Source organism: Lepisosteus oculatus, chromosome 28, assembly GCF_040954835.1.
Source record: "Lepisosteus oculatus isolate fLepOcu1 chromosome 28, fLepOcu1.hap2, whole genome shotgun sequence".
Taxonomy (NCBI): domain Eukaryota; kingdom Metazoa; phylum Chordata; class Actinopteri; order Semionotiformes; family Lepisosteidae; genus Lepisosteus; species Lepisosteus oculatus.
In genome coordinates this window covers 4,401,585-4,416,983 of record NC_090723.1, presented here as the reverse complement: position 1 = coordinate 4,416,983, position 15,399 = coordinate 4,401,585, and the positions used below count along the sequence as shown (strand labels likewise).

The 15,399-nt window shown below is 46.3% G+C and overlaps 2 protein-coding genes across 2 annotated transcripts in view; one reads left to right on the top strand and one right to left on the bottom strand.

Annotated features, from left to right (window-relative positions):
- The first annotated feature begins 644 nt into the window (after positions 1-644).
- coa3a (cytochrome C oxidase assembly factor 3a) lies at positions 645-3,041 on the top strand. The gene is made up of 2 exons (XM_015361945.2): positions 645-891; positions 2,297-3,041. Exons 1-2 carry the CDS (start codon positions 693-695, stop codon positions 2,398-2,400), a joined length of 303 nt encoding a protein of 100 aa, XP_015217431.1. The 5' UTR covers positions 645-692; the 3' UTR covers positions 2,401-3,041.
- A 239-nt stretch (positions 3,042-3,280) lies between these two features.
- The window catches only part of LOC102692505 (serine/threonine-protein kinase WNK4), a 68,949-nt gene continuing 56,830 nt past the window's right edge, over positions 3,281-15,399 (bottom strand). The window contains exons 14-20 of the mRNA XM_069185731.1: positions 15,014-15,163; positions 11,794-12,710; positions 10,837-10,927; positions 9,076-9,547; positions 8,049-8,254; positions 7,815-7,909; positions 3,281-7,014 (exon numbers count right to left, since the gene is read on the bottom strand). Of these exons, the coding sequence (XP_069041832.1) occupies positions 7,012-7,014; positions 7,815-7,909; positions 8,049-8,254; positions 9,076-9,547; positions 10,837-10,927; positions 11,794-12,710; positions 15,014-15,163 (1,934 nt within the window). The 3' untranslated portion in view covers positions 3,281-7,011. The remainder of the gene's footprint in view (positions 7,015-7,814; positions 7,910-8,048; positions 8,255-9,075; positions 9,548-10,836; positions 10,928-11,793; positions 12,711-15,013; positions 15,164-15,399) is intronic.

Sequence of the window (15,399 nt, the reverse complement as noted above, 5' to 3'; positions counted from 1 at the left end):
AAGGGTTAATTAATAAATACATCTACATACTTTGTGTTCAGCCCAGGGTCAAAAATATTTGTCTCGGAGTCTGCAGCCTGGCTGATAGCAATGATTCTAATGTTTTCGACTATTGAAGTCAATACGATGTTGTTGTTTTTTTCCAGGGAGTCACCTTCTCTAAACTGCTTCAAATCCAGACTCAAAACCCTCTTCTTCAGAAAAGCCTTTACTTAACTGGTTCCATTCTTCACCCCTCTGCTCTTCTTAATACCACCATCCACGGTCTCCTCTGTATATTGTAATTGTGTATTCTTTTTTTATTGTTGTCATCCTGTAAAGCGCTTTGAGAAGCCACCTTTAAAGGCACTATATAAAATATATTTTTTATTATTATTATTATTTTATTAGCCTCGGACGGCGTATTAAACCAGCGAGAGCTGAAACACTGACTGCATTTACTGCGTTGTACTTGTAGGCTTCGGCTGCGAGTTACATTGTAAAACTGTATCCCACCGTACTGTAACAGTGCGAGTCAAACTGAGCAAACACGGAAGAAATTTCGAGAAGTCGAGGTTTAAAATTTGAAGTTTCGTTTTCCCGTCAGTTGTATGAAGTTTGACTCCTCTCTTACCTCGTAGTGCCTGTTGTTTTGGTGAGGGTTCAGAGTGGAAAGGTCGGCGTCTCCTCCGCCTCTCTCCTTCGGAACCAAGATGGCGGACCAGGGCTCTCAAGGGGAGTCGCAGGCGACCTTCGCCAAAAGGATCGACCCGAAGACGGAGCCTCTCACCCCGGAGCAGGCCCACCTCATCCGGAAAGTGGAGATGGAGCAGTGGAGGAAAAAATCCCAAAAGCTACGGGGCCGTAACGTGGTGACCGGCTTAGCAATCGGTGCCGTAGTAATGGGCATTTGTATCCTTGTGTGCAGTGCATCTCTACGCGAGGGTGCGATAAAGCTGACGAGTTTGGGTTCTCCCCTACTGTGTGCTTTCGGGGACGGGTATTGGGGGTCCCCCCCATGTGGAGCCCTGAATGTCTCTGTGGTGTCGTATCATCCTCTTCATTAAACGCTGTCGGAGTAAATGACGAGGCTATTGAGCACTGAGTAAGCGGCGCAGACTGCGACGGCGTGTAGTGAATTATTTTATTTCATTGATAAACGAGGTTTTCGTAACCTGTAGATTATGCAATGATTAGATTACTACATCCGGTCAAACCAGGGCTGGGTTTCTTGGCGAGTGTGTTGCACGTCCGTAGCTTGAAAGGGCTTCCACCTGCAAAACAATATGATTTTTTTAAGCCTCCCCACCCACCGGTTAATTGGTTTATCGCGCTTGGACCGCACTTTCTTTCCAGCTTGACAGGGACGTGTTTAACTTATTGATCACTGCGAACTGCGAAGGTCCAGTCACAGACACAACAATAAATGAATTAGCGGCTTTAACCGCAGTGAAACAAGTGTCCATGCCGTGTAGAAATCGGGTTCGGTACTGTCCTCACGTAGAAGAATTTGTCACCAGATGGTTCTGTGTCAAAAATTTACGTAAATCGTTACTATAACGGTTGCAGATAGAAATGCACACAGGATAGAAAAGTCGACTTACACAAATACAAAGTTTAATTATTTTTTTTGCGAAACTGAAACGCTTAACGGTTGTTTATATCTGCATTTGTATAGAGATTCTGTTAACTTGGGTGGTCACTATGACAATCTTTCTAAACAAACCCCTGTAATGATGGAGCATGTGATTCAAGTGCTCAGGGGCTTCATGTGATGCCTTGCTCCAGTCTTACTGGGGGAGGTTGCACTGTTTTGTACTGGGATGCTCTTTGGATGCATTTGGTTTGTAGCTTAGGTCCACAGCCTCTGAATGTTATGCTTCCACACAGATAGCACCCTAGGTCCACAATTGAAGCCAGGACCCCAGCATTAGACATTGACTTAGCTACTGTGCCACTCTCGTGTATTAATATCCCCGTTTTTCCTGGTAGTCGTTTTCCATTTCCTTTGTTGGTGATGCACAAGACTCGCTTGTTTGCTTTTATAAGGAGACTCTCTCTACATTATTAGTTTAAGTGAACAGCTGTATCGTGTGAATGAAAACAAATGTCTGTGTGGTGGAGTTGAACCGAGGGTCTGGTACCAGTTTGGAGTGAATATGGAGAAAACGATTGGTTATGTGTAAAAACTGAAAGCCCCATGGAAATTTGAAGTAGTTGAATTTTTCTTTTGGTTGGTGTTTGCTGGAGGGGGCGTCACAGCGCACAGCCCTTTTAAGAAAGAAATGAGCGCCTTTGCCTTGACCGCTGCCCGCAGACGGCTACACTTTTTACTCGGTGTCCCAGGAGAAGATTCTGGACGAGCTGGACGAGGAGGCCAGGGTTGCGAGGATGAGAGCGCCAAAGACGTCGGCCAACTGAGACTCCGAGCTGCTCCGTTTCTCCCGGAGAAGGAACTGCAGCTGTGCTTATAAGAAATGCAGACTTTATCATGTTTTTCCCTGTCTCGGGGACAGGCTGTGCTTTCTTCGCAGGGACTAGGGGTAAAAAAAACTGGATCAGTTTTCTTTCCGTCAGGAATTGCTCGTGTGTATATTTCTGTTTTCTTTGGGACTGAAGGAGATCTGTCGAGACCGAAAGCCTGGAGAATTGGAATTGAATTCTGTAGACCAGTACATAACGCAGGCACCTCTAAGCCTGTGTCCCCTCTCATCCCCACTAGTGATCAGACTTGCAGCTGCTAAGAAGTTTCTATGAAAAAAATCTTTGTATAAATATTCTGTATTATCGAGTGTACACTGGTAACATTTTGATCAGGTTCAGGCCATTTTCATCTAATCATCAGTGCAGATTAGCAACCGATTCGGCCTCTCGCTGCAGTGGAATGAGTCCATATCACTGCATGTCAGCAAGATCGTTCGAGCTGGATACAGGACTGAGTTGGCAAGTGATTATTACTGTTAAGTTGTAAACTCTTCTTCCTGACAGGAAGCTAAAATTATGGCCTTTCTCCTGGTTTCATTCTGGATGTATTGCCACAATAAACTGGGCAGTCATGTTGATCTGTTGGCTTGGTGGTAGTCTTTGTAACCTTCCACAGCGCACTGCCATAACCCAGGGAATACCTGTTTTGTTTTTCTCCTTTTGTTCCTACATATTTTCCATGTTCATCAGTGTCCATAGATGAAGCATATGGTTTTTTTTACCATAATTTTATTTTAGAACGGCCACGGTGTATGATACATGGAAACAACAGAGAACATGCTGAGCACCTTAAGACAAGACAGTGAGATGATGGGCATTTTTTTTCAATTTAATATTTATTGGCCATATTTACAAATATGATTCAGAAGAACTTTTGCATTATCATTGTAAGAATCGAACTGTAAATGTTAAAAATAGCAGAACTTTGCAGGAAACAAAAAAAAGGCACACACAGCATGGCAGTACAACAGCATTGTGTTTCCTGTTAACAAGATTGACAATATGACTCCCTATTTAAACATTCACAAAATAGAATTCTGATTTATCTTTGAATAAAGCGTTTTCTATAGCTAAATAGATTTTTATTTTTTTTAAACAAAACAATGTCAAAGTAATATTCCACATTGCTCTCTAAAAAGTGTCCTAAGTCCTACATTCTTTTCTAATGTGCATACTGTAAGGCAATGGTTAAGAATTCACAGCTTCAATTATTATTAAAATGTGCAAGATAATTTCTGCATAGGCACACTTGCTACCGGCACAAGGTACTGGGTGGACAAGCTCCTAGGTCATACAATACTCTAAAACAGACTCATTCTACAGTAAGACAAAGCCAGGAACATGTATAATAATTCAATTGCACTGGTATTGCTTAAAAATATTCCAGAATATTTATCCCATCGAAGAAAAGCCATGTTTTTTACATGACAACACTGCTGCAGTCACTGCAGAACAACACATAATTTGGTGATATTTCATGATTTCTGTGGAGTAGAAATCATGAAACATTTACCCTTACTGAAATGTGCATGAATTGGTTTGTTAAACATACTGTACTATTTTGCGGTAATCCTTCAGCAATTCATAAATTGCTTTTATATATATTTTTAGAACATGATACATTAATAGAACTTTAAATGCTGTTAATCTGGTAGGAGGCGTGTTCCACAAATGATAATTGAATGGTTATTAACGCAAGTCATCATATTTCAATGATGTGATTAATACCTTTGCTTGCTGCAAACTATATATACAACAATATACAAACTATTGCTTTAAATGACTTAAATGACAGTAGATAAATTGGGTGTTTTTTTCCAATTTTTAAAAAGTCTGGTGAAAACTATAAAAAGGGCATTTGACAAGAAAAAACCACACTGGCTGCAGTGAGACAGCCTGTGAGACAGGTTTCTTACTTCCAGAAAGATATTAATTATTTTTTTCCAGTAGTAAAGCCCAGATCCTGTTCTCCTGTAGCCCTGCTCCATTTCATTTGGGATTTTGCTGCCAAAAAGAAACTGGGCTGCTTGGGACTTGTCATTTGCCAGCTCTAACCACTGAGCTATGTTAGCACCAAGTGAACTCTAAAATAGGGAAATATCTGGGGAAAAAAGTCTTACAAATGAACAGAGCAGTGATTAATTTATGAAAAACAATCACGCTTTTAACAGAAGACAACACTGTTCTCAAAGAGTTTGGTGCAAAGTTTCTTTGCGCCTGAAAAAGAAAAGAAACATTCTACTTCGTGACACTTACATTTGGGTTAAAAAGTTACATAATGCCTGATGTCAGTTTTAATTGCCTTGAAATGTTTCCTTTTGATTTCCCTGAAGTAAATCCTTTTGAAACAAAAAAGGGCTGGCTTATTAAAACTTTCTACAGTAACCGCCTTCAATTAAGCACATGTAGTATTAAAACAACGACTGGCGTTCATGACAACCGATGTCTCTTGATAATGAGAATGATTTTGAAATGGTACTGAGGTCTTTAACAGAGTCTATATTGTAATTAGAGAACAGACCTAACAGTCAAATCAATTAGTAAAGGTCTTAGTCAAACTATTCTAGATAAAAATGCATCATGAAACACCTAACTAGAGATATGAAGAGGGTATAAACCCCTTAATCCCACACTCTAATATTCTGTAAAATCGACCAATGGTGACAACAAATCCATACAGAATAGAGCACATTCATTCATTCTCCAGTATTGACACCAATCACTTAGAATACGATACAAATATCAAGGGGGTTGTACACCATAACAGGATAATCTGACCAAACCTCTGCAACTGTACAATATCTTGTTCCAACATATCGAGCTGATGGCAAGGCTATTTACTGACAATGGTATTGCACAATTATGTATTGAGCCCTGCTACACTTAGTAACTTGACACACATTGGAGTACACAACTCCAAGCACATAACTGAGCAGACACCAACACAGCAGCATCCTGCAAGCTGACACAGACATACACATACAGATGGCTGATAGCCTAGAGAGGCATGGAAGAGTTGTAGAAATGCTGGTCAACTCCACTGTGCTTGGGAGAGCTTGTTCTAATTTGGAAGGGCTTTAAAAACACAGGACAAGGGACACAGTGAGGAGAAAGGGCTCCCAGCCAAGGAGCCTGTTTAATAGTAGCTTTGGCCCTGTGACTCTGTGAACAGTATAGGACAGAGTGGTTGTCATTGGCACATTTAGTTAACTCAAAAAAGAAAATAAGAGTAAATAATGAACTTCATTTTAATCGCATTTTACTGTAGCCTTTTCCACAGCACCTTCTTTAAAGTAACTCCTTTAAATATATAGTTTGCTAATTATCTCAATTATGCTATTTAAAGGGCTTATTAATTATAGTCCTTCACGGTAATGAACAGGAAAGTGTTGAGAAACTGATGTAGACCTACAGTCCCTAAGAAAAAAATCACAGGTCAGTTTTTTTTTTAAAGAAAATGCTGCATGTAGCGTTTAGGAGATGCTTTTTAGCTTTCATCGAGAAACTTGGGGAGAAACATTAAACATACTGAACTGAGCACGTGATTGCTTTTTATTAGACAAAAACAGACACTTTATATTTCATATGAGCTATCTCATATGTGAGATGCCAGACTGACCAATAAAAAGTACCTTATTTACTTTGAACACCAAAAAGCCTTTTTCTTACACACTAGCAATATAAAATACGTGCACCTCTTTAGAGCTGTAGTATTTCAGGTAACAGTGCCCAGTGACTGTATTTCTTAGAACACAAAGGGCTTACGTTGTTCAGATAAAGATTGAAATGAGAAAAAACCTTCTGTATCCTGACCCATAAATGAAAATATATTGCATTTCACTCCAATCCTCCACTTCATAGCAGACGAACTAAAGACGAGAACATATGTACACTCTAACCTGCCTCTTGAGCGACAGACTGCTGCAAAAATGCTGGAGCTACACAAAGGACGTAGATGCCTGGAGTACAAAGGTTGCTATTAATTAAGATCTGAAAATGAAGAGAGAAGAGCTTGGTCTCCCCTGGAGGCTGATACTCGGCTGCAGACCCAGAACATCTTTCTAAATGGACGGGAGCCCTGCGTTCGTCCCTCAGTTGTGGTTGTAATTAGAGTTTCCTCCATGAGCAGTGGCCGGATTGCGATTGTTTGTGGAGAAAGGGTCCCAGAGATGAGAGGGGTGATAATAGTTTCCTTTTCTTCTCCTTAAAGCCCCTCAACGAAACCCCCCAAGCCCCGGAAACGCAATCCCTATCAGCCGATCAAAGGCAAGAGTATCAGAAGCATGCAAATTCAGTGAGCCACTCTTGGGGCCACACTAAACACTGACCTGGTAGAAAGGCAGGCAGCTCCTTGCAGAGCTCCTCATCAGTGCCGGCCACCCCATTCTTCAGTCCTTTTTATATTTTAATGTTTGATCATTAAAACAGAATCCCTTTTTACCCAGACAGCACAGAGCTGCACCTTTCACTGCCTCCTGCTCTGCGGGGAGAGCTGCCCACTTCACAGTTCAGATGAGGTAGTCCAGAGAGATCACCAGCCAGGGCTTCTCACTGGGACAGGAGAGCGCTACAGATTACACTGGGACCGTGTCTTTGTGTTAAAATAGCAATTCAAACCATGCACAAGATGTTTTACATATTTCAATCTCTTTCCTTTTTAAGACTTATACATTTGTAGGCTTTTTTTTACTTCTTTCTCATTAGGTTTAGTAGATCCATTAGCTATTTATCCAATATTCATAAAAACAGAGTGTTATTAAAGACTATCTTGGTCCAACAAGCCCCTGTTTTATTTAACCTGTACTGGACCCAAGCTGACTTGGCTGTTGGAGATGACTGCTGGGCATGCTCTGTTCTTTACATGCTCTGTGTGTGTGGACATGCTCTGTTCTTACATGCTCTGTGTGGGTGGACATGCTCTGTTCTTACATGCTCTGTGTGGGTGGGCATGCTCTTTTCTTTATATGAAACATTTGGGTGGGCATGCTGTTCTTACATGCTCTCTGTGGGTGGGCATGCTCTGTTCTTTACATGCTCTGTTCTTACATGCTCTGTGTGTGTGGACATGCTCTGTTCTTACATGCTCTGTGTGTGTGGACATGCTCTGTTCTTACATGCTCTGTGTGTGTGGACATGCTCTGTTCTTACATGCTCTCTGTGGGTGGGCATGCTCTGTTCTTTACATGCTCTGTGTGTGGACATGCTCTGTTCTTACATGCTCTGTGTGGATGGGCGTGCTCTACTCTTTACATGCTCTGTGTGGGTGGACAGGCTCTGTCGTTTACATGCTCTGTGTGGGAGGGCATGCTCTGTGCCGGGCATGCAGTCTTCCCTCACAGAACAAGCCTCACCATTCTGTTGTAGTCTGAAGCGAAGGTCACTGCTTTGCTCGAGCGCTCCTGGGATCCACTGCTGCTCCCACTGAAGGAATTCTTCCGCATAATCCCTGTGACCAGAACAGCACAGCACGGTCTTGTAATGTAACTCAGTACAGCTGAACACAGCACCGTGGAAGGCAATCATGTCAGATACAATATAAAGGGAGCAGCTAAAGAGCTTTAGCTGAGACTGAACAGCTTCTTCACCTGAAGGCTGCACGATCTCCAGTCTCTGAAGGCTGTTCCTCCGAGAGGGCGTGAACCCCCCACTTTTCGACAGGCGCCTTTGCCGGCTCGACAGCATGGCAGCTGGGGATACGATTCCCGGGGGAGGCACCTTCCCCATCTTCTCGTAGAGCTCCTCGATCTCCCTCTTCTGGATGGCCTGCAGGGTCTGCACCTCTGACAGGTGCCTGGGGAGAGTGGGAGGGACAGAGGACAGAGGAGGAGTGGTTATTAGTCTCTCAAATTGAGTAGATTGGTACCAACTACAAAAAAAAAAATCTAGGGGTTTGAAGAACTGGAACTGGTCATATGCTAGGTCTGAGCTTTAAAATGATCAAAACATTAGGGATCCTTACTCCAAAGAACAGACTCTCGGTGATAGGCTATTTCTGACGGGCTCGGGGAACACGAGACAGACTCCCATCACTTCCCCTGGTCAGATCAATCACCAGCTCCAAATTTCACCAGCACACAACGGAGATGAAAAGGCGCCACCGTTCAATCCCACACCTCACTCCCCTCATCAGACCCTCAATTTAAGACAACGAGATAAGCAGGTGGTGTGGTGGGACTGTGCTGAGCAGATGCAACACCATGTAGAATACACCGTGTCCTGTTCAGGCAGGTTTTGATGCTAGTTGGAGGTGGGTTGGTGGGTGTTCCCAAAAAGTTTGGACAGTGTGTTTAGCACTATTGAAAACTACGAAAAGGGATGGTTCTTTCTTATACTGGACTGTGGTTATGTTGATGTTTGCCATATTCCCTTTTCCCCACATTCACAAAAAACACAAAATACAAAAAGAGAGGGCCATATAGAAAAATCTAACGTTAAATCACTTTTCCTACAGCTCTCACTTGCGGGGTTACCCCCACGCTACTGAGAGAGCGTCTCTGTGAATCTGTCCTGTCCCGAGAGGAGCTGCTGTATGTGCTGAGGCCCACGGTGAAACGGGGAGTGGGCTGGTCAGGGAATTCCCAGTGGGAAGACCGGACCGGACCGGACACTCACTTCTCCCGGAGGACCTGCAGCTCTTCCCACATCTCGTCGTCGTCGCTCTCGGTGTCGTCGCTGCTGAAGAAGGACGTGGTGCAGGTGTAGTGCATCCACACGCCCAGCGGCGCGCTGCCCTGAGGGCTGCCCGTGCCGCCGTCCCACGCCCGGCTCTCCGCCTCCTGCGGGTGGGCAGGGAGGCCGGCGCCCCCCCCTGGCCTCGCCCCGCCCCCCTCCTCCTCCTCCTCCGGGCCCCCCCACCCCCTCTCTTCCTCCTCCTCCTCCTCCTCGCTCTCCTTGCCGGTGGGGCAAGTTCCCGACAGGACCGCCGCCGACAGGGAGGTGGCGGGACTGGGCTCCGACTCGCCCTGCTCCTCTGTGCTGCTGTCCGTGTCGCTCTGCCCGGGAGGGACGTGCGCCACTGTCTCCGCGGGGGGCTCTTCGGAGGGGGTCACCTGGAACCTCCCCACTGTCCGCGTGGGTTTCTGTTCTGCAGAACAGTCCGAGCAGAGACAGAAAGAGCTTAGTGTGCAGAGTGGTGGCTCTGTGGTGAAGGATCTGTGCCTGTGGCTGGAAGGTTGCCGGTTTAAATCCCTCAGCTGGCAGAGGAATCCTACTCCGTTGGGCCCTTGAGTGAGGCCCTTAACCCCAGCTGCTGCTCCTGGGGCGCTGTATAAATGGCTGACCCTAATGCAAGAAATTGTATCTGGCCAATAAAGTGATCTTATCTAATGTGGAGAAACACAATATAAATCTTCTACTGAAAAAATCTAACTAATCATTAACTGACAGCGTTTAAAGCTTTGTGACTCAGCACAGTGGTGTTTTTACTCTGAAACCCTCATAACAGTTCAGACTGGTTACAGTGGGTTCTTGCTGTACAGAAATGAAAATGAAAAGCGCAGAAATGAAATGCAGAAACTGAAAATGTGTGTCCACACATCAGACGCAGGCGATATGATCAAACCAACTCATCAAAACAGAGGCGACTTCAGGGGTAATATTCATTAACCTTCCAGAGACGGCGGTGACTTCAGCAGTATCAGAAAGAGCCACGAGGTGGCAGAAGAAGCCCCCCTTTTTTGAGACCTGCTCCAAGAAAGCCTGCAGTCTCATGCAAACATCAAGAACAGCAGGGCCAGCAGGGCCAGCGCTGGGAGCGGGAGGCTTGGTTTTAGTTGTGTATAAACACGGGCAGGCGGAAACCATGAGGGTACACTTCTTGCAGACTCTTCTGACCCTGTCATTCCAGCACTCATGTTAAGGGCAAACAGAGGACTCGCACCAGAAGGCACAATCCATGGAACATTAAATAGGAACGCTTCATTACACAATTTGTCTGATAACAGCTGACGCAGGTGGCTCTGCTTATAGCTCCAAAACCAGCCAGGGTCACTTTTACCCGGGGTGTGGAACACTTCCTTAAAACTACTTTGCCATGGTTTTGAACCATTCATTATTCAGAGGGACAGGCTCAGACATAATGGGATTCATGCCAAGAACGGAGAGTATACAGTTCAAGGCACATAAAATCAAACTTTAACTTAAACATATCAGAATGTGACGCAGTCTAAAACACATTTGAAAATTTGTATTGCGAAGGGTAAATCAGATTTTCTGTTTTCACATGCAGGGTGATTAAATGCCACTCGTCTTTTCCCGCCCCACAAGGGCAATGTTTTGGATTCCACAACTATTCCTAATAAATGGCAATGAAATGTTTCTGGGACAGAAATGCTGGAAGGTGTTGACCAACACAGGCTACCACACTGCTGTTACCTTCGCAGACAGGAGACAACCGGGTCCTGCTGGTGCTGGCACTGGGGTCGCAAACGATGATGGCAGAGGCTCTCGGATTCAAAGTCAGCAACTTTCAATAAAAAAAAAAAGTATTCCACCTTCAACAGGTTTGATAGCAGTTCCATGTTTTTATTCTCTTTCTAGATCAGATGCTCACGTTAAATCTGACAGAGATGATTTCTTCAAAGATCTGCTACTGTCCTGCTTGTGCCATTCACTAGGTAAAATCTCAGGAACAATAACGGCTTGAATTCCACAAGATCTTGAAATATATTTGCAACCCAGTTGGCTTATGTTGTGTTGGTGGGCTTTGGTGTGCAGGACTGACCTAGTCCTGGGTCTTGGGATCTGTGCTGCCCAGAGAAGTCAATGGAAGCCTGTTTCATGCTCCTCAAATGAACTGGGCACTGCTGCCACTTCGAGACGCTACACTAGGGTTCTCAGACTCAGCTCCCAGATGAGAGTCTCCTGGTTTTTGTTCCACCCAACCTTTAATATGTCTTACTATTAACAGTGATTATTTAATTAACTGCATGACTGTAATGCTTCTAATCAGATAGTGTTTTTTAATAACTGTGCTTATATCATAAATATTTTGAGTAATCAATCAGCTGTAAAAGACGTTAAGAAAAATCCTATACATGTCCAACTAAGTTATTTTGATTAATTGATTCCAGGTCCATGCATTTTTCTGGGGCGGGGTTCCTAATATTTCTGCCAGTGAATAATTGTTCTTGTTTAAAGAATTCCCTGGCGCACACAAGGAGAAAGAAAATGCGAGTATGTTGTATTTAAGTATACATATACAAACACAAGTTTATAGCATTCTCTTTAAAAAAACAATCAGTCAACATTATTCAAAGCCGACACATGACAAGAGCTTTGCAGAAGGAACAGTTCGCAGCCTGTCTGAGGGCTGCAGCCTCAGAAACTCACATTGTTGCTCAGGCTGTCCGGTGTGGGGGTGCTGGGGGATGCCGGGACTTGGGGCTGCACTTGGGGTGCAGGGCTCCCCGTCCACTCCGAGAGGGGTGGTGTGAGTGCCTGGGCCCCGTGGACCTGGGCGCTGGGTGGCGAGCTGGGGCTCGCCGGGGAGAACGAATGGGGTGCAGTGGGTACCCCTTGGATGGGCGGCTGAATCGCACTTTGTGGGGTGCTGGGGGGCGGATCCCGCAGGGCAGCACCACCGTGGCTCGTGCGCGCTGGGGCGAAGCCGGCCTCTTGGACATCGGACAGGCCCAGCCGCAGAGGGGGCATCTGAGAGTGGGGGTCGGGCTGCACACTCTGGCCTGTGAGCGTGCCAGCGTGGTAGGCAGGCTCGCCGGCCAGCGCCGGCTGCTGGGTCGTGTAAGGAGTGTGGTACCCCTGCTGCAGGCCCATGTGCGCGGACATGTGCTGATAGGTGCTGGGCGAGGGCACGCCCAGGGTCAGGGGGCTGGGGCTGGGCATGAAGGAGTGCGCCACGCTCATCGCCAGTGACAGCACATTGGCCAGGGACAGCAGGGACTGGGTCTGGGGGGGCCACAAGCTGGGAGGCTGCTGCTGCTGCGGGGGAGACATGGGGCTCCCGTCACCCGCGGGGCTCATGTGCTCCCCCTGAAGGGGCAGGCTGGGGGAGCCCGGAGTAGACGGAAAACTCTGGGGGCTGCTGCTGGGCAGCGGGGATAAGGCCTGATGCCCCAGCGCGTGTTTCGGGGAGCCAGGGTTTACGGGATAGAAAGGGAAGGTGCTGCCCGGGATGTAGGGCGGAGAGGGATAGTGCTGGAAGGGGGACACTGGTGTCGTAGGCACTGTGTGAGGAGCCGTTCCCGAGCCGTAAGGCAGAGCCGTCTGATGGAACACGTGACGGGACCCTGCAACAGAAGCAGTCACAATTAGCGGACAGCGAATTGACACAATTACTGATCATTCATGATCTACTGTACCTTCCGGAGGCCTGCAAAACCTTCCTGCAAAAACCCGGGCGGGTCTACTCCAGCCTTAGGCCTAAGCAAACCATGCTCAATTGAAATAAGGAAGGTAAAGGAACAATATTCCATTTTACAGCTTTAGAAACCGCATCAGTAAAAACATCAAGCATAACCATCAATTCTGTGTTCCCTGCTCATCGTTCAAAACAAGCACTCGTGGCTTGACTCACAGGCATAAGAAAGTAAGAACTTTCTTCTTACCATAAGTCAGCTTGTTCCACACACCCACAGCTTCAGCAAGTACCCAGACAATAAGGCAATTTGATGGCAACAGACACAGTCATTTTCTGCTCACGTGGCTCCATGTGCGGACTAACAGGAAGGAGCCCAGTAAAAAGCAGAAGAGCTGCTCTTGTCATGTCTTGCTTGTTCACTTAAGAAACTAACAGAGTCTCTTAATAAGAACAAACAAGCGAGTGTTGCGCATCACCAGCAAAGGAAGTGGAAAACATCTGCCAGGAAAAACAGGGATATTAATACGCCTTGGCGACACGCTGGCGCAGTGGTTAGCATTGCGGCCTTGCAGGTGCCCTGGGTTCGGCGGAGTTTGCATGTTCTCCTCGTGTTCACACTTCCTCCGGGAGCTCCGGGTTCCTCCCACAGCCCAAAGACGTGCTGCTAAGGCTAACTGGCCTGTGGGGTGTGCGTGTGTGCATGTCTGTGTTTGTATCTGTCTGCCCTGCCATGGACTGATCCAGGGAGTACCTTGCCTTGTGCCCCTTGCTAGCTGGATTAGGGTCCAACTTCCCAGCGACCCGGAACTGGACGAAACAGTTCGAAAATGGATGTATGGACGGATTAATACCCTACCTCTTCAAAGTCAGACACTGTATACATAAAAAGGGTTCTTTCTTGAACTTTCATTCATTATATTCCTATTTGTCGGTTGTCTTTGAGGTGTTGTATTTTTAGGTTAAATGACTTTCTTTTGCATTCAGAGGTTGTGGATCCTGCAGCTCCTATTTAAGGCCTCCAGACGCTCCTTTCTCTCAGGAACACCTAGACAGCTGGGGCCTCTCTCTGCATGTGCTTTCACAGCCAGCCAGCTCCATGTCCAATAAGGCACTGTAAAAGGAACCCCCATTCCAAGCTCAGTGAGGCTGGTTACCTTCCAGGAAGCTACCTTATGCCCCCATGAACATTACAGTTGCTCACAAGAATCCCCTGGCTTCACAGGCCCTGCGGTGTTCACTGATGTTGTCATCAACTCCTAAGAAGTGAGCGCAAGCCAAGGACTGGAAAATCATGTACTGTTTGGACACCGGTTTTTACTGCCGCAAAGGAAGCCAATATTGTGACATTTTAAAGTTATAATTAATAACGCATGTTTATTTATAACTGGTTATATAATTTTTGATGTACGTGGTTAATACTCTTTTTGCTCAAGGGACATTAAATCACCGGAGAGAGAGTACTTGTCTGTAGCACATGCGGTTTTTCAGCACCACAGCAGCCAAAAGGGGGTATTTTTTGTACAGCTTTATTTACCCCTACGTGTGCGCACAACCCAGGGATGAGCAAATACGTCTTGGGTGCCGTTCAAATAAAAAGATGCTGGGAGCATCACTTGCTTGTAGCCAACAGGTATGATTTCTAAACAACAGTGAAGCATTCAGATCTCCTCATACAACACATATAGGATACATATTTCTTCAGGCTAAGCCACTGAAGACACTCCACCCACTGCGACCTGAGAGCCATCCATAAAAAGCAAAATTTAGACACTTTGGTCAGATGTTTGCTTTACTGCGATTTTACAGTTTGGACTTCTTTAACAAAACGAAGAGAACGAGCTTTCTTGGAGAGTTTTGGGAATATGCGTTACAATGCTCGGCAGGCCCTGTCCTTGAGCAAAGGGCTCTCTAGCAAGCAGCCAGTGGTGAGGTAATTGCTCATGTGAGGCTCCTGGAACACAAACACAGAGCCAGGCTTTGAGGTGCTGTGAGGGGCTCTGAGGTGCTGCAAAGGTGCAGGCGTTCCGCTAAGCGCTAAGACAATATTCCCGAGAGCTTGGAGCGGCCCGCACCGCACAACGAGTTTTTAATACCCTGCCAAGACTTTCCAGACTGCATCCTTTGTATGGGCCAGTCCCGTGGGAGCTGTTTCGGGGGGCTCTGGTGAAGTGGGGGCAGCAAAGGCTCGGCAGAAGACAATCCCGGGTCTCTTCAGTGCAGGCGCTGCCATACCTGGGTTCTGGTGGAAGGACTGGGAGCGCGGGGGGAGTCCAGGTGAGGTAACGTCTGAACCGATGAAGAAGGCCCCCTCTGGCACCGGGCTGCCGGCGGAACCGCGGTCTGGAGACGGTATCACCGGGCTGGGGCTGGCACACCCAAACTCTGCCGACAGACACACGCTCTCAGTCGCCCCCGGGACAATAAGAACGGCAGCAGCAGCAACAGGACTGACGCGAGCAGGCATGTCAGCGCTCGGGTCTGTCCAGAGCTTTTCGCCAAAGTCTAAAGAAAAATGAAGCGCTAAGGAACAGCGTGAGGCAACCTCTCACACATGGAAGGCGTTCAGCTGCAGAAATGGAGAGCACAGCGTACACTTAATCCCGTTTCAGCGTGCAAAC

Coding starts and splice junctions, on each gene's coding strand:
- coa3a (XM_015361945.2), top strand. CDS start 693: ATGGCGGACCAGGGCTCTCAAGGGGAGTCGCAGGCGACCTTCGCCAAA. Junction 892..2,296: donor TGCCGTAGTAATGGGCATTT/GTATCCTTGTGT, acceptor CGCTGCCCGCAG/ACGGCTACACTTTTTACTCG.